The sequence below is a fragment of the Meriones unguiculatus genome, chromosome 2 (assembly GCF_030254825.1).
Source record: "Meriones unguiculatus strain TT.TT164.6M chromosome 2, Bangor_MerUng_6.1, whole genome shotgun sequence".
In the NCBI taxonomy this organism is placed as follows: domain Eukaryota; kingdom Metazoa; phylum Chordata; class Mammalia; order Rodentia; family Muridae; genus Meriones; species Meriones unguiculatus.
Genome location: NC_083350.1, coordinates 148,356,763 through 148,383,592, shown reverse-complemented (window position 1 = coordinate 148,383,592; position 26,830 = coordinate 148,356,763). Strand labels below are relative to the sequence as shown.

General features: G+C 38.8%; 1 protein-coding gene across 1 annotated transcript in view; it reads right to left on the bottom strand.

Moving 5' to 3' along the window:
- The window catches only part of Hspa4l (heat shock protein family A (Hsp70) member 4 like), a 44,317-nt gene extending 17,828 nt beyond the window's left edge, over positions 1 to 26,489 (bottom strand). The window contains exons 1-12 of the mRNA XM_021652941.2: positions 26,055 to 26,489; positions 21,057 to 21,114; positions 17,833 to 17,973; positions 15,567 to 15,689; positions 12,704 to 12,803; positions 12,246 to 12,379; positions 8,582 to 8,826; positions 8,348 to 8,424; positions 7,662 to 7,813; positions 6,975 to 7,081; positions 5,354 to 5,487; positions 2,786 to 2,985 (exon numbers count right to left, since the gene is read on the bottom strand). Coding sequence (XP_021508616.1) covers positions 2,786 to 2,985; positions 5,354 to 5,487; positions 6,975 to 7,081; positions 7,662 to 7,813; positions 8,348 to 8,424; positions 8,582 to 8,826; positions 12,246 to 12,379; positions 12,704 to 12,803; positions 15,567 to 15,689; positions 17,833 to 17,973; positions 21,057 to 21,114; positions 26,055 to 26,161 — 1,578 coding nt within the window. The 5' untranslated portion in view covers positions 26,162 to 26,489. The remainder of the gene's footprint in view (positions 1 to 2,785; positions 2,986 to 5,353; positions 5,488 to 6,974; positions 7,082 to 7,661; positions 7,814 to 8,347; positions 8,425 to 8,581; positions 8,827 to 12,245; positions 12,380 to 12,703; positions 12,804 to 15,566; positions 15,690 to 17,832; positions 17,974 to 21,056; positions 21,115 to 26,054) is intronic.
- Positions 26,490 to 26,830: the final 341 nt, after the last annotated feature.

Below are 26,830 nucleotides of genomic sequence, written 5' to 3'. Positions count from 1 at the left end.
AGATGGAAAATAGGAGAAAAGAAAAAAGTAAATAGGAACTACAAGCACAAGCATAACCAACAGAACATAAGAGATGGAAGAGAGAATCTAAGGCATAGAAGACACAACAGAAATTGATACATTGGTCAAGGAAAATATTAAATCTAAAATGTTACTTATGCAAAACATCCAGGAAGTCTATGACAGTAGGCAAAGGGCAAACTAAGAAATAAAACAACAGCACCAACAGATTATTCCCAGCTCAAAGGCCCAGAAATTATGTTCAACAACATCACAGAAGAAAATTTTCCTAACCTAAAGAAAGAGATGCCTTATAAGCGTACAGAACACCAAATAGATAAGACCAGAAAAAGTCCATCTGCCACATAATAATTAAAACAGCAAATGTATAGAACAAAGAAAGAATATTAAAAAAAAAAAAAAATCCAACCCAAGGAGGTTACACTCATGAAAACACAGGAAATAATTACACACCATCTCCCCTACCCCCAATAGAAATTAATAATTATTAGCCATTAACATCTCTCAATATCAATAGACCCAATTCTCAAATAGGACACAGGCTAACCGAATGGATGCTGAAATAGGATCCATCATTCTACCGCTTTGGGAACTAAGCCCAGGTCTTCTGGAAAAGCAGCCAATGCTTACCCACTGTGCCACCTCTCCAACTCCTATCACACTTTTTTAAAAAATTATTTTTTATTACACTTTTTTCGATTTCTAATCCAGCTGTAGCCCCTCCTTCATCCCTTCTCAACTTTACCTTCCTTCCCTCATCTCCTCCCATGCCCCTTCCCCAGTCCACTGATAGGAGAGGTCTTCCTCCCTTTTTCTCTAACCCTAGCCTATCAGATCTCATCAGGACTGGCTGCACTGTCTTCCTCTGTGGCCTGGCAAGGCTCCTCCCCCTTCAGGGGGAGGTGATCAAAGAGCCACTGAGTTCATGTCAGAGATAGTCCCAGTTCCCATTACTAGGAAACCCACTTGGATACTGAGTTACCATGGGCTACATCTATGCAGGGGTTCCAGGTTATCTTCATGCATGGTCCTTGGTTGGAATATCAGTCTCAGAAAAGATCCCTGGGCCCAGATTTTTTGGTTCTGTTTTCTTCTTGTGGAATTCCTGTCCCCTCCAGGTCTTTCTATCTCTCCCTTCTTTCTTAAGATTCCCTGTACTCTGCCCAAGTTTGGCTATGAGTCTCAGCATATAGCAGCTTTATTCCTAATAGCCTGAATCTGGAAACAACCCAGATGTCCCTCAACTAAGGAATAGATACAGAAATTGTGGTACATTTACACAATGGGATACTACGCAGCAATTAAAAACAAGGAAATCATGAAATCTGTACGAAGATGGTGGGGACTAGAAAAGATCATCCCGAGTGAGGTATCCCAGAAGCAGAAAGACACACACAGTATATACTCACTTATAAGTGGATATTAGATATATAAATAGGATAAACATACCAAAATCTGTACACCTAAAGAAGCTAAGCAAGGAGGATGACCCAGGGTAAGATGATGAATCCTCATTCAGAAAGGCAAACGGGATGGACATTGGAAGAAATAGAAAACAGGAAATAGGACAAGAGCCTACCACAGAGAGTCTCTCAAAGATTCCACCCAGCAGTGTATCAAAGCAGAGGCTGAGACTCACAGCCTATCACACTTTTTAAAACTTTAAGTGAAGCTCTTTCTCTGCAGACAAGGCTGACTTCAAACTTTCTGCAAAATTCTTCTTGAGTGCCAGGATTATAACCATATCCCCTTCTGCGTGCACGTGTATGCATGCGGGTGCGGGCGTGTGTGTGTGTGTGTGTGTGTGTGTGTGTGTGTGTGTAGGGGGTGTGCATGCTCACAAAGACAGAGAGGCAGGCAGATCTCTGTGAGTTCAAGGCCTAGTCAACAGAGTATGGGTTCCAGGACAGCCAGGGGTATAAAATGAAACCCTGTCTCCAGAAAAAAACAAAACAAACAGAACAAGGAAAAAAAAGCAAACAAAAAATACTTTACAAATGCAATTGACAATAACATACAAATTGTACACATAAAAAGGTAAATATTTTCTGCAAGTCAACAGAATCAAGGCCCCCCTGAGCTGGCAACAAAGGTAAAGATGCACACCTGTAACCCCAGCTTCCTAGAGGTGGAAGCAGAAAGACCAGAAATGAGACCCTGCTTTAACAGTTCCCTAGCACTCCTTCCTCCACAATGCATTAGCAGTATAAAGTCAGTGCCTCATAAGCCTTTCATAAAACAGAACCTCTGCCTTTGAACATCACTGGACATACAGTATATCCTTTTTGTTTAACCGCCATACATACTTATAACCCTAAAAAAATTAAGAAACTATTTAACAAGCATGCTTTTAATCCCAAAATGCCAGGAGGCAGAAGCAGGTAGATATCTATGAATCGGAGGCCACCTGGTCTACATAGTGAGATTCTGTCTAAAAAGAACAACAAAAAAATGTGTGTTTAGTTCAAAAGTTACTCTAACTAGTTTTATCCAGCTACAAAATGCCTATTTTTAAAGAATTTAGCAATGGATTTCAAACTTACATGTTCTGTGTAAGCTAATAAAGATGCCTTGGCCCCCGAGGAATGCACGACAAAATAGAAAGTGCAAACTATTTTTAAACTAAAAGTCTTCCTTACCATGGTTATTAAGATGAGGTCCTACAGAAGAAACCCCAAGGCTAACCTTGGGGAGTAAGGTACTCATTACTGATGTGCTGTCAAGATCCCTGAGGAGAGGAATCTGAGACATGGTTTCTACCTACCGCTTCCTCTTTGCTTTCATTCTTAGAAGAAGTTTCTGTTTCCATAGGGGCATCATTGTGATCACCTTCCAGATTCTGCTTCTCTATCACGGATGCACTCGCCACACTGAAGATCCCATGGATGTTAATACGAACTTTTACTTTTACCTTAGAACTATCACCGTCAGACTGTGGGAAAACGTTCTGAATAGTGAAGTTCCCTTAAGGGAAAAAAATATTTGATTAGTGTATAAACCTCAGATCAAACTCATTAAAGGTTTTAATAATTTAATCACCACCTTTAAGACATGTGTAAAAGTACGATTAACTTCTGGACAGTTGTTTTGCTCAGACAAATGCTTTGTTCAGATTACAGACTTTACAAAGCTGGTGTGAAGACTCACAGATTAAGTAATTTGCTAGGAGAAGTGTGGTTTTGCTATTATTTATGTGTTTATCATGTGCATATGTGCACACACACATGCCGCCACGCAAGTGTGGAGGTCACAGGGTAACTGTCAGGGGTCACTTGTCTTTTTCTACTAAGGCAGCTGTCATCTGGGAGATTGAACTCAGTTCATCAGGCTTGGTGGCAAATGCCTTTATCCTACTGAGCTCTCTTGCCAGACCAAGAGCTAGGATTTTAAACCATGGACAATTTGATTCAAAAGCCAATAAACGATTTTAAGTAACTTACAATTAAAAGTCAAAACAACAAAATCTAATTAGAAGTCAAAACCTAATTTCTGAAATTGAAAAACACATATATGTATGTATGTATGTATATACATTCTTGCTACAATCTTTATAAATCACCATTGTCATATGCTCTAAATAAAACAATTCTGAACTTAAATACAAATTATCCTATACCCAAATTAGTGGTATCAACTAAAGAGAGACAAACAGGCCAAAATTAAGACAGGCCAATAAACAAGTTTGGGTTGTACCCCAACATTCACTCTAATCATGCCTTACACAGTACCTCACAAGCTGATAGTACTGGCAGGTCTCTGTGTTTTTTGATTTCATTGTTTTTTTTTAAGGCTATTAAATCAATTGGTTTCCTTATCAAAAGGAGATCTTTAGAAAAAGTCCTACATGAGAGAATGACACGTGACTATGAAGATGGCCATCTACAAATCAAGATGAGGGACCTGGAGTACATCTTTCCTTTACAGCCCTACTAGGAAACATACTTTCTATAGCTCAGGTAAGAACTCTAGCTTACAATGATGACAATCAACTTCTGCTGTTGAAGCCCTCTAGCTGGTGGATCTGCCCAGCCATAAAAACTAGCATAACTTGTAATAACTTTTACTACATATGTTTTCTCATTTGTTGTCAATAATACAGAAAAAAACTTCAAATATTTCTTTTAAATATTATGAAATCAATGTTTTATATTGTACCACTTAAAAATAAACAGATGAAATAGATGTCCAAGTTCCCAATTTGCTCTTTCATATCACCCCACAATACAGTTTCAGAGTCACATCATCCTGGCTAATATTTTGCGAGAAATGTTTTTCTACTAGACAATCTTGACAAATTTTTCAGGCCAATTTTAGAATTGGCCTTAGAATACAGAGTCAATGAAAACAGAAGCAGTACTGTTTGGGAAGAGGAAGAGAAGTGGTACAGAGAAAAGATGAGAAGATAATGAGGTGAGTATGATCAAAGCACACTGTATGTATATATATGCCTGAATCCTGTCATCTTGTACAATGAATGTACACTAACAAAAACACAGGGCCCAAAAATGTGATAGACATTGGAAGCAGAAGACAGGGAACAGGATAGGAGCCTACCAAAGAAGGCCTCTGAAAGACTCTACTGATCAAGGTGTCGAAGCAGAGGCTGAGCCAAACTTAGGGCAGAATGCATTGAATTTTATGAAGGAAGGGGGAGATAAAAAGACCCGGAAGGGATAGAGCACCAAGAAGAGACCAATAGAGCCAAAAAACTGGGCCCTAAGGATCCTGCAGAGACTGATAGCCCAACCAAGGACATTGCAGGGAGAGGACCTAAAACCTCTGCTCAGATGTAGCCCATAAACTCATTCTCTAAGTGGGTTCCCTAGTAAGGGGAGCAGAGGCTGTCTCTGGCATGAACTCAGTGGCTGGCTCTCTGATCATCTCCCCCCGGGGAGGGGGAATGTATGCAGCCTTACCAGGCCACAGAGGAAGTCAATGTAGGCAGTCCTGATGAGAACTGATAGGCCAGGGTCCGATAGAAGGGAAGGAGGTCCTCCCCTATCAGTGGACTAGAGGAAGGGCATAGGGGGAGAAGAGTAGGGAGGGTGGGATTCAGAGGAGACAAGGGAGGGGGGCACAGCCTGGATACAAAGTGAACAAGTTGTAATAAACAATAATAATTAATAAAAAACTTTCCTGCACTAAAAAAAACAAACGAACACAATCCAAACATGCTATTTTTCTGGAAATAAACTAAGCATGAAAATGTTCATAGTTATAAAAAAAAGTGCAAATTTCTTTAAAATACAGGACTAATTTAAATGAAATATTAATTTTTTTTGCTAACTTTACTCAATGATTTTAAACACTTAGATTTTTGTTGTTGTCTTACCAATTCTTGGATCTGGATAAGGCACTTCATGCAAATTAGTATAAAATGCTTCTAGTTCAAATGGTTCCTTCTTGTGGAAAGTTATGACCTTTGAGAATGGGGCCGGGTGGTTCTTAGAGAAGACTTCACATTCCCTAAGTGTAGTGAGAAAGACACTCACTTATCAAACAGGTTGCCTAGGAACCCAATATCAGAATACACTTCACCCTTAGTTCATGAGCAGCAATTACAAAACAAACAATTGTAAGGAAAAACATTTACGGATTTTTCTATTTTCAACAAATTTATAATTTAAACCTTTTAGAATGTCTAACATAACCAATCACTGTTCAATAAGAAAAAAATTACCCAGGAATGAGGTCATATGTAGGAAGGGCAAGGCTCTGCCTATTAATTCCCAAACACTTGCCATATACAGCCCTTGGAATTACAGCCCCCATTAAGTACTTTTATTTGAAAATAAATTTAAATTTACATAAGGGTACAGATAATAAAGACAGTCAGCTAGACTTTATCAGTCACCTAGACTAGCTTGACCTTTGCCCTATTTGTCTTGTCATTTTCATGTACATAATCTATATGTATCTAAAGTGATAGAGTATATATTATAACTGCAAATACTTCAGTGTGTACTTCCTAAAGGGAAAGTCTCTGAAGTTTTAGTCATATTCCAGTAGTTCAGCTTATGCCTGTTTTCTTCCCTCTAGCACAGGAAGTTTTAAACTTGCAGTGTTCTCTATCATGTAAAGAACCTAACAGGAATGTCTATGACTATTGCTTATGGCTGTTTATTATATAATGTCATCTTATTACCTGAGTCACACAGGACTTAAAATATGCAGACAAAACTTTTCTTCCTAGTTTTTAGGAGCCTACTAATGCTTTTTCTATTCTGTGTTCATTTCATTTCATTCTTACTGTGTTCACTGCCACATATGCTTTTTAATTTAGCTCTACATATATTTTGATTTTTTTTCTTATACATTTAACTGAAATTGAACTCTACAGAAGAGTTCTTGACTTAAACTGACAAATGAGTCATCCAAATGTTCTGCAATACATTCATATAGAATTGTACCTTAGCTAGGGTTTCTATTGTTGCAATAAAACACCCTGATCAAGAATCAAGTTATGGAAAAAGGATTTATTCAGCTTACACTTCGGTATCACAGTTTATCATCAACGAAGTCAGGACCTTCCTAATTCTGAGATCCTTAAATACAGTTTCTCTTGTGGTAACCCCCAACTATAAAATTATTTTGCTTTTGTTATGAATCATAGTGTAAATATCTGTTTTCTGATATTCTTTAGGTGACTCCTATGAAAGGGTCATTTGACCACCAAACAGGTCTCTACCCAGAGGCTGAGAACCACTGCTGTACAGCTTGGCCCACAGCCTGATTTTATGGATGTATTTTCTCAATAGAGGCTAATGTGAATTAACAAATATGTTTATTATGGTTTGTAAGATATGTACTATGTTTTTATATTCTTTTCTCTAAAACAATTTTAGCATATTTAACAGAATTTTAAGAAGCATAAATTACTCTAATTTAAAAAGCAGATTTGATTGGCTAAATATTTATGATAAAATATAAAGAAAATTTAAAAAGTAACCTACCCAGTCCCTTCTTCAAAAGAAGTCTTCCATCGTAATGTGATTGAGTAGGGAACAAGGTCTGTTATGGAAAATTCACGCACTTTAAATGCTGGTGAGAGAATCGCACACTGAAAGTAAGAAATGCACTTAAATGAGCAAGTACAAATCACTTTCTAGGTTAACCATAATTAAATTGCTTAGTAATGTCTTTATAGTAAAAACTTTTAAGATTTTTAAACTTTGTTACATTTTGGAAATGACAAATGAAACTTTAAAAGGGCCTAGGTATTTTTATGTGACTTTTACAAAACCTAATCTAAGAACAGCTTTAAAATTACCAGTAATAATTAATGGACATAATCTCAAGAATTCAGTTTTCAGTGCATAAACACATTATCATATGACAGTTTAAAAATACAAGCAGAACCAGGCTTTGTGGGGCATGCCTTTAATACCAGCACTTTGAAGGCATAGGCAGGTACACACACACACACACACACACACACACACACACACACACACACAGTGTTGTGTAATGGGGAAAGGAAGGGAAGGAGGGAGAAAGATACAGATAGACAGACAGGCAAGACATAGCAGGAATTAACTTCAATTTACTTTCAGCCTATTAATGGGGTGCCTAGAGTAGATAAAAGGCCTCTTTAGACCTGTCACAGACACTGTTCAAACTACATATTAAGCAGTCCTAACCTGCAATGCACATCCTCTGGCGACGGCTTCATCAGCATTTAGGGTGGTACTGATGTCTTTCAGAAAGAACCTAGTGACCTGCTCCTTGACTGCAGGAATCCGAGTGGCCCCTCCTACAATTTCTATGCTGTTTATGTCTTCACGTTGTAAGTCTGGAATTAAAATGTTTTTCAGTGATACAAAGAAGCCTTCAAAAATTTGTACACATTAGTCATTACAAGCAACTTGATATATATGTAGATTTTTTTTTTATGTGTTCAAAAGAAGATAAAAAAAGAGAACAGTAATTATGGAGAAGACAAATTACAGCACAGTATGAGCACACTGTGCTCTAGATAGCAGTGACAACAGGACAGAGCACGTTCCTCATGAGTTCTGATCCTCTCCAGAGGTTGTCACCTTTCTAACTTTTACATTATGACTTTATTAAAGCTGTTGTTAAAGCTATCTTCAAGACAGCAATTATGTCATTTCTAGTTTAATCTCCTACTAAAATCTTATGTAATTACAAAAAACACCCCAAAATACAGTACAGTTGACAGGTTTATGACATAACAATACAACAAGGAAAGAAAATGCTCAGAAAGCTCTACTTCCAGTGTCCTGTTCTATGAATGAATGAGTTGTAATTTCTTTTCAAAATGAAAAATAAAAAACTTTTAAAGGAGGTAGTCAGTTCTACTTACTAGCTTGGTCCATCACTGCTTTTAAAGGTGGTTCAACCCTGGCCAAAAGGGAAGCACACAGTTGTTCAAATTGAGCCCTATTAAAAAAATGAAATAAAAAATAAAATTATATTGGAGAAGAAAAGTTAACCATACCTTCTAAAACAACCAGAACTTGAAAACAAAAACAAAAACCCTGAACATGACCCAAACAGAAAATCAGCAAGCAGTCTTCCAACTGAAAGAACATAGTACCTGTTCATCTTACTAGAAACATCAAGGTCATTCATGAAACACTCGATATTCAGGGGAAGATCTGATGCATTTGCACTCATCAGTTTCTTCAATTTCTCACATTCTTGATACAGCCGCAACAAGGCCCGAGAGTTCTCCTTGACATTTATCTTATATTTAGCCTTGAATTCATCACAGAAGTAGTCTACTAAAGCCTCATCAAAGTTCCTGCCACCCAAATATGGGTCAAAGGTAGTAGCCAATACCTGTTTAAATGAAAGAAATTTAATTTTCTGAAATTCAGTGTCTTACTTTCCTACTACCATGACAAAACACCACTCTCAAGGCACCTTCTAAGACTTTAATTTGGAGCTTACAGTTTTTCATAGGGTGAGTCCATGACCCTCATGGCAAGAAATACAGAAGCAGGCAGGCAGGCAGGCAGGCAGGTGCAGTGCTATAGCAGAAGCTGAGGGCTTTTATCTTGAGACAATCACAAAGCAGTGAAAGCTAACAATAACACACATCTTTTAGCAAGGCCACACCCCTTAATCCTTCCTAAACAGTTCTACCAACTGAGGACCAAATACTTAAATACAGGAGTCTATAGGGGTTAGTCTCATTCAAACCACCACATTCCATATCCTGGGCCCCTATAGGCTTGTCGCCATATCACAATGCAAAATGCATTTAGTCTAACATCAGAAGTCTCTACTGTTTTTCACATAGTTTAAAAGTCCAAAGTCTCTTCTGAGACTCAAGGCAATCTCTCAATTGTAACTCATGTAAAATAAAAATCATGACTCTAAAGCCAGAACCACAGCTACTGAATTTAGCGCCCTGCTTTGGAAGGAGCATGGCCCTGCTCTCTCCTTGAATTAAATTTTATTAAGTTTTTCTTAGTAGGTGCTTTTTAAGCAGAGAAAATTCCTTTGGCCCTTTCCTTTCACAATCTGTTGGATTAGATGGGTAGAATCTTGCCCTGAGGGCACAACTCCCTTTAGTCCATTTCTGCTCAGATCTCTCCTTGATCATTTTATCTTCTTCAGCACAACCCTTGGCTTTAATGGTAAAATTTTCTGTTACTCTCTTCCCCTCAAACTTACATTTTGTATTTCTTTTACCCCAATTGCTCTTTTTCATTGTAGACATGCGTAAGAGTACTAATAACCAAGCACAGAGTCAACATTAGGGTGTTTTGATATCACTGTCAATTAAATCAGTCTGAACCTCTCCAATTTAGCTTCTAGCAGATTCTTAGGACAAGGACAAAAAGCAGCTACATTTATATTCTTTGCCAAAATATCTTTATGAATAGTCTCTAGCCCACTTGCTAAAACTGTCTTCTAGAACTTCTTGAGCTTGACCCCCATAGTTTACGAAACTCTCAGCACAACTGTATTCCAAGCTTCTATGCTTGGAAGCATTCAACTGCATTTCTAGCCCTAAGTCCCTAAGTCTACATTCCTCCAAAACCAGCACGATCAGGCTTGTCACATTTACTCCTGGCACCAACTTATCTTGTTTAGTTTTCTATTGCTATGACAAAACACTATGACCAAGGTATCTTACAAAACATTTAATTTGGGGCAGAGAGTGTTAGAGCCTATAACACCTTGGGAGTAGCAGACATAGCTGACAACTTAAGATTCTGATTCACAAGCAAACACAAGGGAGGGAAAAGAGGCAGAGAGAGAGAGAGAGAGAGAGAGAGAGAGAGAGAGAGAAACTGGGAATACCATAGGCTTTTGAAACCTCAAAGCTCACTCTCAATGATATACCTCCTCCAACAAAGCCACACCTCCTTATCCTTCCTAAGTAGTTCCACCAACTGGAGACCATGGGCCTATGGGAACCAGTTGCATTCAAATCACTATGAACAAAATCCAAACCATACCAAACCAAAATCAAAACCCAACCAAACCAATACAAACAAACAAAAACCCTCTAAAATTGTAAAAGTAAAGTATAACCCAAAAGAACCTGTCAAATCACTGGGTGCCAAATGCTGAATTAAATTATCCCTTGTACCTGGCTCAATTAGTCCCCTACTCGTTACCTGCTCTATAGTCACACAACTCTATGGCAAAACTAGAAGGACAATTCTAATTCTGAAATAACTGACTGACAATTAAAATTTCACTAACTAAATTCATTGGTTTGCTCATATTGAACCCCAAATAAAGTTTAAGAACAAATAGCAGTTCTAATAGTACAGACAAGGGCACAGCCTTCAAGGAAAGAGATCAAAAGAGTGGATCTACAGTATTATATGTAATCAGTCAATTTCTAGGTTGGTGTTTAAGCCTTTTGGTAATGATCACAAACAAAACAAAACAAACAAACAAAAAAACAACCTACCTATTTTTACAACAATTTAAAACAAAATAACACACAAGAGAGTAAAATAACTAGCTTCCCACCAGTTTACCAGTTGGCCACTGTGTGTAGTTACCTACGATGGGTAATTCCAGCATATCTAGCCTCTCTCCCTGAGAAGTGATTCCTTAACCCTATGATTAGGGAGTCACTCCTCTACAGGTATGGCTCCTCAACAGCTTCTTCTAAGATGGGACACCACACTAGAATGCAAGGATAACTGGTGTTATTTTTCCAATAGATTCGAGTAGACTATATGGATACAGAATATCCAGAGAGTCCAGTGCTGTCCATTATGAAATGAAAAACTGTATTCAACTGAGAACTGGGCCACATCGTTTATCAGACTTCAATAAGACTCCCGGATGAAAGAAAGTATGGATGACAACACTTAAAAGTTAGCTGGAAAAAAGGGAAAGCTCCACGTTTGTTACTAAGTTAAAATTTACAACTAGAGGCCAAGAAGTAAGCCAACTTAAAGCTGAATTTCAACATGCCAGCTCCCTTTGTTTTCTGATAAAGATTTTTGTTTATAGTACCATGAAGTATAAAACATAAAGTTATGCATACTGATAGATAAGTCACAAAAACAACAAAGATATATAACACATACAAACTAACAGATGCTACTACACATTCCAAGCATGTCCTAGCTACAGAAATCCCAGAAGACACTCCCACAGGCTGAGCAGCCTACAACTCTCCCAGCAAGTTCCCCAGGATGCAGCTTCTATGAGTCATTCCACTGCCGTGGGCTTTGAAATGGTGCGGTTGCCACTGAGTCACCTATGGTCCTGTAACTCCCTCTATTCATACTCTAGCTCTAGGGTTCACTTAGGGGAAAAACAATGCAGCATCTAGGAGGTTATCATCAGTAAAGGGAACCTGAGGTCAAGGAAAAGGAAGGATCTTGTTGAGGGCCTTTTTTGTTGATGTTGATGTGTGTGTGTGTGTGTGTGCATATATAATGAATGTTTAAATTTATTTTGTGCATGAATGTTTTCTGCATGTATGCATGGGACCATGTGCATGCCTATTGTTACTTGGAAGCTAGAAGAGGGCCACAGATCCCTTGGTACTAGAGTTTTCAGTGGTTGTGAACCACCTATGGGTGCTAGAAACTTAACCTGGGTCCTCTGCAAGAACAGCAAGTGCCCTTAATTGCTGAGCCATCTCTTCAGCCCTGCCTTTGATGGTCATGTTTTCAAGAGGCAGAATAAGATTTCTGGCCCACTTGTTAAGATCCTTACATACTGCAAGCTCTTACTCATCAAAGTTATATACAGAAAGTAACTGAGTCACTTACTTTAAGTTTTCCTTTGTTAAAAGCACAAACAGAGACCTGATAGGCTGAATGTCCCATGTCGATAAACACAACATTCCTTGGTTTCTCATCTAATGAGGGGAGATCCTGTTTATAAATTCCATATGCCAGTGCAACTGTGTGAGAATAAATATTAGGTTAATTTTTGTATAGCTGTCATTAGAAAACAAGACAAAGAAAAGTTGTTTTTATATTGTAATCTAATATACAGGATGGTAAAATACAGATTCAACCTACATTAACTTTTCACAAACTGTTTAGGGTTTTATTTTCCTGACTCATCTGTAAAGAGTTGTAGCAGTAGCCATTCTTTAAGTTCAAATATGAATTCAACCTCTTCTAAAAGTCTGTATTCCAAAGCAACAAATTATAAACAATACCAGAGTTTTAAAGAGCTGGAGAGAAAACTGATTAACTTTTTTCAAGTGACCATCACCAACCTGCAGTGGTTTCATTCATCAGCCTCAGACAGTTTAGGCCTGCAACCTGGGCTGCGGCCATCACAGATCTTCTTTCTGCATCAGTGAAAAAGCTTGGGATCTGTTAAGAACAGTAATAAGTTACTGCCTTGGTGTTACAGACCAGAAAATACACAACTTTAAAATCAACATAAAGTACTAGTATAGGTTCTTAAGTTGGATAGTTTCTACACCATACAGAGTGGATCTGCAGTGTGAACACAAATGTAATTAGTACGACAGGACCAGTAGTTTTGTTTACCTCAAGGAGCCAGTGTTGGTCTGGTTACTGAGGTTTAGACAGCTGTCTCTAGAACTTGTGTGCTTGTTTTTAGGTGGACACTGTGGATGGACTAGTCAAATGAGCTGAGAGGATGATGCTCCAGAAAGGGATGATGGACTCCATCTCTACCTGAAAACTAACACTCAGCCTCAAAAACTATGAGTTAAAGAAAGCTATTTTCATTTAAAAGTTAGGATGATACAGTATTGAAAAACTAATATACAATTCAATTAACATACTAGTCCTAGGCATGGTGGCCAATGCCTTTTTAATACCAGCACTTGGGATGCAGAGGCAAGAGGATATCTATGAGTTTGTGGCCAGTCTAGTCTATATAGTGAATTTCAATCCAGCCGGGGCTACATAATAAGAACCTGTCTCAAAAACAAAACAAAAAAACCCAAACCAAAACAATAACAAAACAACCCCCCCCCAAAAAAAACAAATAAAATAATTCTTAAAATAAAATACTAGTCCATCTTTATTAATGGAACTGAAACCCTGAGACTCTGCTAAAATGAGATTAGGTGTGTCTATCTAATATATAGTAGAATCCTATGTAGCTAAGAACAGCTATATCTCCACTGTCATGTTAAAAAAGGACATGCATGAGCTGAAGAGATGGCTCATTGGTTAAGGGCACATATAATGAAATCCAAGTTTTTAAAATGGTTACTTTTCCAAGGAGAGGAAATACATGTTTAGGAAGTTATGAAAAATCTATTTTATAGCTATCAAAAATACTGTATTTATACTAAAATGTTAATATCTGGCTTAACATATATAGATTTTTACTTATTTACATCAAGCAAAGAAATGCTTTCAAGACCAAACTTTTAAAAAACTATTACTCAAAACTCAGTGCCTTGATGACCTCAAGTCCTCTGGGTGCTGGGGTTCTTGGTATGAGTCACAAAACCCAGCTTACTATTTCTTTTATTGGGATGTGTACGGGGTGAGGGGTTGTGCAATGCCATAGCACATGTAAAGAGGCCAGAGACAACCTGTGGAAGCAGCTCTCTTCTTACACCTTCATGTGGGTTCAGAGGACTGAATGCATGGCATCAGGTTTGAATGTGAAGGGCCTTTCCTTGTTGAGCCAACTCATTGGTCCCAAACTTATTTGTTTGTTCTTGTTTTTATTTAGACAAGTTCTCACTATATCTCCTAGATGTTCTGAAACTCACCATGTAGACCAAACTGGCCTTGAATGCAGAGATTTGCCTGCCTCTGCCTCCTGCACGGTGAGATTAAAGGCACATGACATCATGCCCAGCATAAATTTCAAGTTTTAAGTCAGTAGTCTGTATTTTTACTGTGTTCTGTCTGATGTGATTGTTTGTCCTGTACATTAGTATTCTTCTTCTGAAAAAGTATATAAATAAACATGTATGGTTCATATAATCTTCATGGGGCAATTTATGAACCAAGTATTTTTGCAGCTGTTATGAAGTACAGAAAAGTAGTCCTCATATTGTTTACAACCATGACAGATGGACTTTTAAAGATGGATAAACAAACACTCAAAGTGTCAACATTGCAAGTACACTTTGGAAATAAATTACCTCAATTATTTGTTTTTCAATATGAAAACTAGGAAGTAATAGTCTACCCTCCTGGGGGATCTCTAAGGCTTACTGAGTGAGTTAGTACACATAAAGCTACTATAGGGTCCAGTCAATGATAAACACTGTTACCCACTACTTCTAAATGGTTACAAAGTACAACACTAAGCTCTAACATTTCTCTCCTATTAATTTAAATAATGAGAATATGTAGTGATTAAGTTTTCTGATATGAGACTCTTGAACTTAGGTACTAACTTAAATATATTCACATTAAGTAAAAACATGTAAGCTAAAAAGTAGTTCACAATATTCAGTGAGATTTCAAGAGATAAGATATGGCAGATAAATATTTTATTAAGAATACTTTTAAAAAAGGATTTAAAAAAAAATCTGACTTTTCCTGAGACAGAATAACCATAATGTCAAATTCCTATCTATAACTTCATATCCCTAACTTTGAATTTTTGATTCCCTAAAACATTAAGGCATTTAAAGTTGGGAAATTAAAAGCACTTTAGGAGGATTATATTCTACAAGTGTTTTTTTTAAGTTTACATTCATTTAGTATCGATCTCTGTACATATTTGTGTGTGTACACATGTGGGAGGGTCACACAGGCAGGGGACAGAGGACAGCCCTCAGGACTAGGTCTCTTCTTTCACCCTGTGGGTTTCTGGGGATCACACTCAGGTTCTCCAGTGGTAAATGTCTTCACCTGCTGAGCCATCTCACTTATCCCTTAGGAAGACTCTTATAAGTGGCAGGGCAGCAGCCACTAAAATAATAAAACACATTGGTTTTTGAAGGTTTGCGGATTATCAGAACTGACTTTATAGGGAAGTAAATTCTAAACTTTACCAAATAAGGTAGCTTAAAAAAAAAAAAAAAAAAAAGGAAGAAAGAAAAAGAAAAGTCAGTGTAAGTTGTTTTCTGTCCAAAGGGAGAAATGACAAAGAGAACACTTCTCCTTGGATGCCCATGCACTGGTACTCACCGAGATCACACAATCAGCCACTGGCTTCTTCAGGGCATTTTCTGAGGTTTCTTTAAGCTTAGCCAGCAACATCCCAGTGACTTGCTCAATCGCAAAGGGCCTCTCTTCCTCCAGGTACCGCACCTATAACCAAAGATTGACATGTTAAGAGTCACCTACTCACATAGTAGTAGGTGCACATAGCATTGATCTGCACACGACATACACAGTGAAAACAAGTAAGTTCTTTATAGTCACTAGCCACACTGAGCATGCCTCCCACTTTAGCTCCACACAAATAAGTAAATCACTTTGAAGGAAGCATTTCAGTCCTTATCCATAAAGCTATTAATTTTTATCGTTCATTTTTAAAGTGCAATGTAAATACTGAAGGAAAAAAAGGCAATTTTTTTTTTTAGTACTCTACAGGTCTTAATATGAAAGCGTAAGTCAGATGTTTTTTAAAAAGAAAAAAAAATAAAGTGAAAAAAAATCCTTATTAAGAAAATGACGTGTATTAGACCAAAGTTCCTAGAGGCAAGCATGGATCAAGTATAAAATTTAAAATTAATGGAGACCAGGTAGACTATACTTTATGGCCTAACCGTGTTGCATTTAGGAATATAATATAACTTGAGCTAGAGACTTGTACTTGAAAGTAATTTAACTTTTACGACGTTTAAAAGCAATGAAGAGCAGGGCAGAGCGGTGGCTCAGGAGTTAAGAGTACTAGCTGCTCCTCCAGAAGGACCTGGATTTTACTCCCAGTAACCACATGGCCCACTGACCCGCAAATTACACCAAAGCATGTCATCAGAATCTGTCTTTAACCTCTCATGGGGCATCCCTGACCTATATTAACAGATTCTTTTTCCTTATTAAAACCTGCCATCCACACTAATCAGAATCCTCTTCTAAAGCTAGAAATACAGGCATAGCTGTAGCATAAACACATCAAGCTTAGAGTTAATAAAAATAGCTGTAGGGAGATAGTCACATAGCATACAGTTCCAGGGAGTATACTTTAAGGGAGGCAACAAAATTGTGCAAGGATCTCCACTTTCTATTTGCAGAATGTTTTCATCACTACTCCAAAAATCTCATAGAAATTAACTGTATGCCCTATTTCCCCTTCCCTTTAGCCCTTAGCAGTCGCTAACCTACATTCTTGCCCATATGGATTTACTGTATTCTGGATACTGCAAATAAAAAGACTAATACTAAATTAAGTAGACTTTTGTGCTAGGGTTCCTTTAAACTTAACATTATTTAAAGTTCATATCTGGTGTAGCACATATCAGTCTGTTCTTTTTGTGGTTGCATGCTATTCTACTGTAGATATATTTCACCTGTCCAACTCATGTGAATATATGTATGTAACTTTGTTACTATAAATTACACCATTAATACTATGAATATTCATGCACAGGAATTGTGTATATATTTTTAATCTTTTGGGTTATAGAGCAGTAGAATTGTTGGGTGTTGACTAATTTCTGCTTTAAATGTCTAGAATACACTAAAAAAACCCAGAATCCAAAAGTTTGCTTTAGCACTTCTAATTACAAGGCTCTTGTAAACTTGAAAACTACTAGCAATGATACCACTTTGGGTTGTACTCTTCTAGGCCCCTCATGGCTATGCTTTTACTCCCACAAGATTCTCACCTACTGGAGTTCTCCCAGTGACAGTTGTTTCTTCTTTCAAACAAAAATACTGTTTTTAAAAGTCAGTATCTAACTACAATGTTTTCACATTCACTAAAATTACTGCAAACTTGACTATTTCTTAGGTGCTGTGCTACTTTGGGTTTCCTCTACTACTGTGATTAAACATCATGACTAAAACAACTTGGAGAGGAAAGAGTTTTTTTCAGCTTACTGTTATAGTCCCTTCATCCAAGGAAGTCAGAGGAGAAACTTGGAGGCAGGAACTGATACAGAGACCATAGAAGAATGCTGTTTACTGGCATGTCCTCATAACTATATAACCTGCTTTCTCATATACCCCAGGACTGCCACCTGCCAAGGAGTGGCACCATAACACCACCCTGGGCCCTCCCACTTCTATAACTAAGAAGAAGTATTTCAGATTTGCCGGTAGGCAAATACTTGAGGCTTTTCCTCAATTTAGAGTCCCTGTTCCCAAATAACTCTTTTAACTTGTGTCAAGTTGACAATAAATCAGCCAGGACAGATATATGTTTTGAGAAAGAAAGTTATACTTCAGGTTATAATGATGACATACCTTTAAGGAGACGTTTGCATTCTGCAAACACAAAGCTTACCTTGACACCTGCACTTCCATTAGGCATCTTCTGCAACTCATAGGGAAGCCTGATTCTCTCTGTTTGCACAATGGGGTCATCAAATGATCGTCCATGAAGCTTTTTGAAGCCATGAATTGTATTTCTTACATTTGTGACTATCTGTTGGCAATAAACAGTTGAATCCATCAATTACTTAATGAGGCAAAATAAGATACTATCATAATACTGAAAACCACCAAATACCTAAGCTCATATAGTTAAGTTTAGAATTTTATTTCATTCATTTTCCTCTATTCCAAGTAGAAAGTACAGTTATAGTGTGAGTACATATGCATCTTAAGTATTACCTGTAAAATTATCTTCTTCTCCTAGGAATTAGTGGGAGAGGGAGAGAGGGTGGGGAGATCCAAAAACTTTTCAAATATGATGAAAATCTATTGACTAATCACCTTGTTTTCAGTACTGTGTAAAAAAATCTTATGTGTATAGTTATTTGCCTGTGTGCTATGTCTGCACACCACTTGCATGTCTGGTGCCTGATGAAGCCAGAGAGGGCATCGAATCTCCTGGAACTGGAGTTACAGATGGCTGTGAGCCACCATGTGGAATCAAGCCTGCGTCTTCTGAACAACAGGAGTATTCTTGATTGCTGCACCATCTTTCCAGCCCATTTTCAGTACTTTTGATCCAGTAAATTACTATCTTTGACTCTGGGTTTTCCCTTCATTCTAAAAAAAATTTCATTTTGAATTATGTGCATGTGGGTTTGGGTATATGGGTGCATATGAGTACAGGGCTCTTGGAGGCCAGACAAGGGGGTCAGATCAGGGGCTGGACTTACTGGCAGTCCTGGGAAGCTAACTGGTCCTCTGCAAGAGCACTGTGTGTTCTTAACTGCTGAGCCATTTCTTCAAACCCTTCTCCATTTTTTCCTGTTCTTAAACTGCTTTAAAAAAATCATTCAGTGTTTCTTCTCAATATCTACTTTCTTGTGAGATGTCTTATGTATAATATGTTGCTCCCACTGAGAATCACGTCTAGGCCAGTAGCATAGTGCTAATCAACAGTCTTAATTGTAAATGGTTGGTATTTTGACAAGATAATTTTCTGTTTAAACTGTATACTGCTACTGAAATGCAGTATCTTCTTTCCTAATGACCTTCAAAGTCAAACAGTTCTTGAGTTTCCATTGTGGGACGGAGACATAGGGGTGTCAGCTCAATTCTTGGGAGATATAATATTACAGGCCGCTTTAAACAAAGATTAATTATTTCTGGTAAATGTCAAGCAGTCGAAATATTGTGGTATCAGAAAAATGGCTCAATGGTTAAGAGAGCTTGATGCTCAACCATGGAGACGAGTTTGGATCCCAGAACTCACATCATGTGGCTAGCAAGGCCTTGTAACTCAAGCTCCAAATGATCCAATACTGTCTTCTGGCTTCCAGTTACACTTGCGCCCCCCCCCCCCCAGCTGTATGTACATACAGACAACAGAGATACACAAAAAATAATTCTTTTTTTTAACCTTGAAAATTTATTTATAGACATTTCAGAACCATTTAAATCAACAGACAATAGATTTTTTTTTTTTTTAGACATAATATACTGCATTTATCTTGAGGTACACATTGGGCCCGTTAAATAATTCTCTGGAAAGCAACACAGCTAACTGCCGACGTGGAGCTAGCAACCCACTGTTTTTCCCAGCCTGGAAACTGTACAGAGACTTCCAAATTCTTAGAAAATACAATTTCCATTGAAGTGAAGGAAAACTCCCCAGGTTCTTGAGTTTGTTTGTTTGTTTGTTTGTTTCAAAGTCTTAGCTGAGAGCATATTACAAATGGATCATAATATGAAAACTGGAGGACAGGTTTATAGCTAGGGAATTATGCAAGCCCAATCCTACAGGAGACTGTAAACCAAGAGAGCTCACCATTTGCTAAGCTCTACTACGAAATGCGTAGCTTCAGAGGTGGACAGAGGGGCACAACTACACACGACATTTGCCCCTAGCTTGAAACACACTCTCGCAAAAAATAATTCTTAAAGACATCAAAATGTGATGTATAAACCCAATTAAAGGAGCTATTTCAGCACATAATTAACATTTGTATATAATATGAACATAAAAACATAAGAATCTTTCATAATTAAAAGTCATAAAAGACATCCCTTCAAAATTGTAAGCAAAAGTTTTAAAAAATAATTTTATTTATTTAAAAAGTTAAATTTTATGTGCATTAGTGTGAAGGTGTCAGATCCCTTGGAATGGGCATTACAGACAGTTGTGAGCTGCCATGTGGGCGCTGAGAATTGAACCCAGGTCCTTTGGAAGGGCAGACAGTACTCTTAACCACTGAGCTATCTCTCCAGCCCATTAAACAAAGGTTTTTGAAAAGTAAATAATTCCTACAAAGTCACAAGGAAATAACAGCACATTAAATTACTGTTTGGTTTTTTTTTGTTTGTTTTTTTGTTTTTTTGAAACAGGGCATGTAGCTCAGACTGGCTTTACATTCACTTGAGATCAGCCTTGAATGTCTGATCACCCTAGCTCAGCCTTTCTTAGCGCTGGGTTTACAGACATGAGAACAGGAAGAAGACCCAGCTATATAGAAAACATAAGAAATAACTACCAAGAGCTTTGGTTTAGAGAAATAAAGTGTAACAATATAAGACCATCAAGCTACCAGGCAAACTTTAAGTTAATATTTTATTCATAAGCATTTCAGAAGTCTGGAGATATACTCAAACTCCATGGCTACACTGAGCCACTCAGCAAGTGATCTACTTTGCTCCACTTTCTTCCACTAAGAACATTTCCTGTTAGTCACTGAATGATCCAGAAGACTGTCCCATATGGAAAGTGATCAGACAGGAAATAATCCACATAGAAGGACACTCAAACTTTACAATTATTTAAGTAAATAAAATGAAAACAAACAAACAAACAAAAAACCTCTACAATTCAAAGCAAATCTATTTCTCCCTCCTTCTTCCATTCCTCTACCCCTCTTTCTCTCTTTTTTTTTTTGAAGCAGTATCTCATGCAGCTTATGCTGCTTGAACTCTTAATCCTGCTGCCTTAAGAGCATACCACATCCAGCAAAGTGTCTCTTAGAAAACACAAAGGTGTTAGACTCGGCCTTGTAATTCTCAACTACATACCATGAAAACTTACCATCATGCAGTTAACTTTTTTTCTAAGTCAAAACAACTATTCGAACAGCATAAGCATACCTGGCTCTTAGCTGCATTTCCAATGGCTCGGGTTCTGGATCCCAAAGATATACAGGCTCTGAAGAAGAGACAAGAGTTCCTCTGTTTATCTTGTATACTGTTTATGTAATATTATAGGGTGGTTCTTACACAAAAGTAAATTTAAAAGAACTAAAACAATCATTATTTTAAAAAACAGGTAGTAGAAATAAAACCTTTACATATTTCTAAACTTAATAACAGACTAGTGATCAGAATTTTAGAATTTAAAAAATACCCTAATAATTGCCTATACTGTAATTGGTATCAAAATTGTTACTCAAATTCTACTGGTCTGAGACCTATTAAAAGGTAATCACATTTAGCAAGGTAAGGCTCCTTGGATTTCCACTCTGGCTCTGCCATTCAACAGGTAGGTATCTTGGGGGAGTTATATAAGCATCCCTTGCTTCCGTTTCCATATGGTAACAGTGATGACCACACCTGCTCATCAGGTTATGTGACGATCAGGAGAGGGAATTTAGATGTTGAGAAATGCTTTCAACACCTGGCACATAAAAAATGCAAATGCTCTATTTTCATCTCCATTTACATGTAACATAAAAGTAAAGAATGACATTTTTATCATGTGAGTGAAGAAAATGTTTCCATGATTGCAGTTTTAACTAAAAACTACTCAATCAACAAACACTGTATATACAATAAGCCACTTTCTATCCTTGGAGGATTTATAATTTATTTTAAAAATTCAACAGAATACATACGATTATGAAAAAGAACAGCCACTTCTACATAACAAGGCTTAGGAGAAGCAATTTCTAATTTAAGACTTGAAAGGATATCAAAGCATTTAATTTGTAGCAGTCTCATGGAAAAGGGCATTCCAGGCACACAGGTGCTGCTGAGGTTAGCTATAGTTTCCCTCTAAAGGTTTATATGCTACCAACGTGGTCCCAAATGTAATGGCACTAAGGCGGTAGACCGTTTAAGATGTAGGGCCTAGGAGACAGTTATAGTATGGGTACCAGACTCAGCAAACCAGTGCCTATTTTACACACAGAGCATGTCCCCGTTCTGTCTCTCTGACATGTTATGACACAGCCAAGAGGCCCTTGCCAAAACACCAGCACCGCGCAGGAAGTATCCTCCAGCCATCACAATCAGAAGCCAAGTAGGTCTGACACTTTCCCTGACAGTCCTATATAAACATTTCCAAGGCTCCCCAACATTAACATCTCACAGCACCTAAAATCAATTTTACTTTTCCACAGCATATATTACCACCTAATACAACTTAGTTTTCCAGCTGTATTTCTAGATCAAAGTATGAAATCTGTAAGAAACAAGGCACACTGTCCTCATTGCACTGTTCAACATGGTGGCCAATGCTCACATATGATTGGTAAAATTTAAATTAAAACAACAAAATTCTGTGTCTTACAATTATTCACATTTTCAGGCTTCTCACACTCACATGTAGCTAGTAGATATAGAAAACTAAATAAACAGAGAAGAAACATACATAATAGAAAGTTCTATTGCACAGCACTGGCCAGGATCACTGACTGGTACACAGCAAGGACACTTTTTGAATGAACTGAAATATGGATCCTAAGGACAACTAGGAAGAATACAACTTGGCTAGTTTCATAGGAGGTTTTGCTAAGATAGATAGTATCAAGGCTATCAAGATTGTCTAGGGTCTCAATGGGCTGATTATAAATTTGAAATGTTTGCATCAGGTAATGGGAAGTCATTAAGTTTCTGAGTAATAGAACAGTGTATGGTGATGTTTAATGCAAAACAAAGGTTATATTCCAGAGTATGGCTTAAGGACTGACACTATTACACTAAGGCCCATTAGATTTTCAATTCATCCATCTCTACATCTGACTGCTCCTCTCAAATTTGTCACATAGCTTTAAAAAATAGTCCTACTTTTTCCTTTCCCTTATCAGGAACACAGATCCTAATAGTCTTAGCCCTTCTGCTGTCACTGTGTTGTTGCCTGATGAATAACAATGAGATTAGTCGGCAAGCTTCAATCTCTTCTTTAGTGAGCCTTTCTGACCCTCTTCCTAAGTTACCAGTCTGGCTAGGAATCAAATTTTCAACAGCTAAGCAATGTGTTTGTTCAACTAGAGTGGCAAGGTGTCCAGAGAGCAGAATTTCCCAACCATGGCAATCCAGACTTTCTGGGCTAGATACTTCTTTTATTGGGCAAGTGGGGATGTACTGAGCCTTGTTTCAGTCAAGTATGCAGACCTCTACTCACAAGATGCTAAGAGAACTTTTTCCACAACCAAAAGTCTTCAGGTAAGTGTAAGATGTCCCTTATGAGGGCAAAATCACTTCCATCTGCGAACCACTGCTTTGGCATAGATCTCAAAAAGTTTCTATAAAACATGAGCCTTTACACATTAAAGTAAGCTTGAGAAACATTGTTCTCATAAGAGACTTGCAGTGCTTGTAAGTAAAGGGACTTGAGAAGTTCTGCAGAGAAAAGGCATCTGAATACTGTTTAGCTATATGGGGAGAAATGTCTTGGTAGAAGCTGAAAAGGGAAGCAATGTTCTCAGAATGGCATTTTGTTGCTGTAGGCTTTCTAACATGTTTTTAAAATAAATGCTAGGCATGCTAATTTACGTTAGTGACAATATAAAACTACCAATTTTTTATTATGGCCAAAAGGATTAAATATATTAACAATTGGAAAAAGCAATATAAGCTTCCAAATGCTTATTAAACAATTTGTAAATTAAATTAGCTCATAAATTGGGACCATTAACCAAAATCACAAATATTTAAAAAGCTGATCAGGTATTTGGCATGGCAGTGTATGCCTTTCATCTCAGTACTCATGAGGTTGAAGGAGGACGATCAAGTCCAAGATCAGCCTGGGCTACTTACCCAAAACCTTGTCTTAAGAAACAGAACCTGAAGCTGATCAGTTAACTCTAGGTACATATTAACTATTAGATCATTAGAGTAATTATTTTAGGACATGGTCTTAATTAAAATTTACCCAGTCCAAACACAAATATAAATGTACAACAATTTTAAGGTTCTTTCAATCATAAATGTATGCATAGAGAGCCTGCACACTACCACCTGCAACCTATTTTTGTAAATGAAAAGTTTTATCAGATCATAGTGAGGATTATTGATTTGTATAGTGACCATACACTAAAAAGACTACTAATGGCAAGTGAAATATCTTAAATTTACAACACCTTATTTATATTATGTAATATCAGATGCCTCGCCCATAAGATCAAAGCAATGACTGGAGAATCAATTTGTTTTTGCTTTGTTATTAATACTTGAAGATTTTTATTAGGTTTGGTTATGTTTTAGTTTGTAACATCAGCCCATATAACTTCCTAAACAAATGTAATTTAAAAAAACAAAAACAGCAAAAAATAGTCATTGAATTTTTGTCAGAAGCAAAATAACCTGAAAAGTCTACAGTAGTTTTATCATCCACTAAATGTGAATTCTCAAACAAAACAAAAATCTCCAAACCCACAAAGTAAAAATAAAAGATAGTTATCATAACATTATTTACAGGAATAAAATATTATCGTCTTGAAGGTAGAACATGATGGAATTAATGAAATGATTATACAAACACTAGAACTAATAGTATAGAAGAAATACACATAGATTTTAATAAACAGAAAACATTAACTTTTTCTATCTTAAAAATAAACAGAAAACCATTTGGAAGTTTTGTTTCTGGACAGAATTATATTTTTTAGCTTTATCTTTTCATGTACCTATATTTCTAAGTTTAGTATTTTTCATAATAGATATACCTAATAAATGAATAAACCATGAGTAAATTATTGGTCCTGGGACTATGAGCATTACCTGATTTATATCCACATTTGTGTATACAAACATCTAGAATTTCAATGGAGATGTGAAGGGTCAATCTAGAAAAAAAAAGGAGGCCTAAAGCATTCTAGACTACATCTGGAAAGAAATCAAAGCAGTCTCCATTCCCGAATGCTACTAGGAAACATATTGCCATATTCTTGAACTACTACACTGTTAGAACCTCACCATTTGAAGATGGTTTAACACTGATCTTGGCTGACATTAGTTTAATTTAAAACATAGTACAAATCATTCACAAGGGTCAATTTAGTTTCCTTTTTGTAAAAATACATGAATAGAATTTTCCTCATAAAATTACAGGTTAACAGGAGTGTACAAGAAGAGTTTTTCACATGCAAGTATTAGTTGTGTTCTTTGCCAACAAACTTTCCAGAAAGAAGAAACAAGTGAACCTGTGGACACACGTTTCCATGACATAATGCTACAAAGGCTTTCATCAAGAGTTCATAATGGAAACACTCCGCAATCCTGTTTATACAGGATAGTCGCCTCTGACTCACCAACAATTCACTCTGTAAAAATACACTTTAGGTATCAGCCTCTAACCCCAGCAATTTTCCACTAATTGACTGATATTGCCAGCATACAACCAAGATCCCCACTGCGAAGTCTCATTGTGAATGCGCCATTAACCTAATCCCTCCTGGTCAGATCACCTCACATTCTCAAGGACACCACCTCATCTCTCCTTCTCCACACACAGAGATAAAGAAATAAAACAAACGGCTTCCAGGGCTAGGGAAACTGCCATTTCTTTTCCGAGGTGTGCAATACCGGGGTCAGTCTTCCGAGGAGGCTGTCGCCCGGGAGATGGGGGAGGGAGGGCAGGACGCAGAGCTCTAGCGGGCTGCCTAGCGCAGGCTAATCCCCGGCCGGCCCTGCGCCCGCAACCTGAGACCTTTCTTCCATGTGCCGGACGCCGCGCCGAGGCGGACCGCGCGAGTCCCTTCCCGCAGCCTAACGCAGGGGCCCTCGCGGGTCAGGGGCGTCCGTGGCCCGCCGAGGCCGGGCAGGGGAGCCCGCGGGAGCCGCCGCCCTCCGTCCCAGCTGTGGCCGCGGCACCTGTCACGGGGGCGTCCCGGGCCCACCCGAGGGATGGGGGCGTGAGGCACTTACGGCGTGCACCTGTCGCTGTACTCGTTGGCGATGGTCTCGATGCCGCCGCTCCTCGCCACGGCGATGTAGCAGTTGAGGAAGCCGAGGTCAATGCCCACCACCGACATCGCGCCTAAGCGTCGGGCAGGGGGGACCGCGTCCTGCTGCGGGCCGCCACTGCGGGCACTGTGACTCCTGCGAGAAGCAAAGGAGAGGACCCACTCTCCGTCAGGGAAAAAAAAAAAAATCTAGGGCAGGGCGTCGGAACTGCGGAGGTGGAGCCGCCTGCCTGCGCCGCGCCGCCTCCGCCCGGCCCGCCGCCTAGTCTCCACTGCGGTTCGCCGCCCCCAACCGGCAGTTAGTGCGGTCTGCGCCTGCGCGCTCGACCCCGGGGGGCGCGAGCCACCGGTCGGCTGGGGCTCGGCGGCCGCTCCCGTCAGCGCTCGGCAACGGCTCGCTGCGCAGTGGCAAGTTCGAGAAAGAGCTGGAAAAGGGGGTGGCCGCGGAGCCGCGGGGCGGGGCGGGGCGGCGGTCGCGCGACGTGAGGAGGCGCGGCTAAGCGATCTCCGGGCAACGGCGGGGCAGCCGCAGCCTGAGGACGCTCTCCCGGGCGCAGCTCCCTCCGCAGCGCCGCTCGCCTCGGCGGTCGCTCTCCTCAGCTCCGCTCGCCCCGGCTGCCCGCCCGCATCCTCCCACGGTCCCCCGAGAGCTGCGGCCCGGGCGCTCACCGCCGGCCTCGCCGCCCCGAGGGGCCGCCCACGTGCCCTCTGTGAGGTGGCGCCCATTGTGCGCTGCCT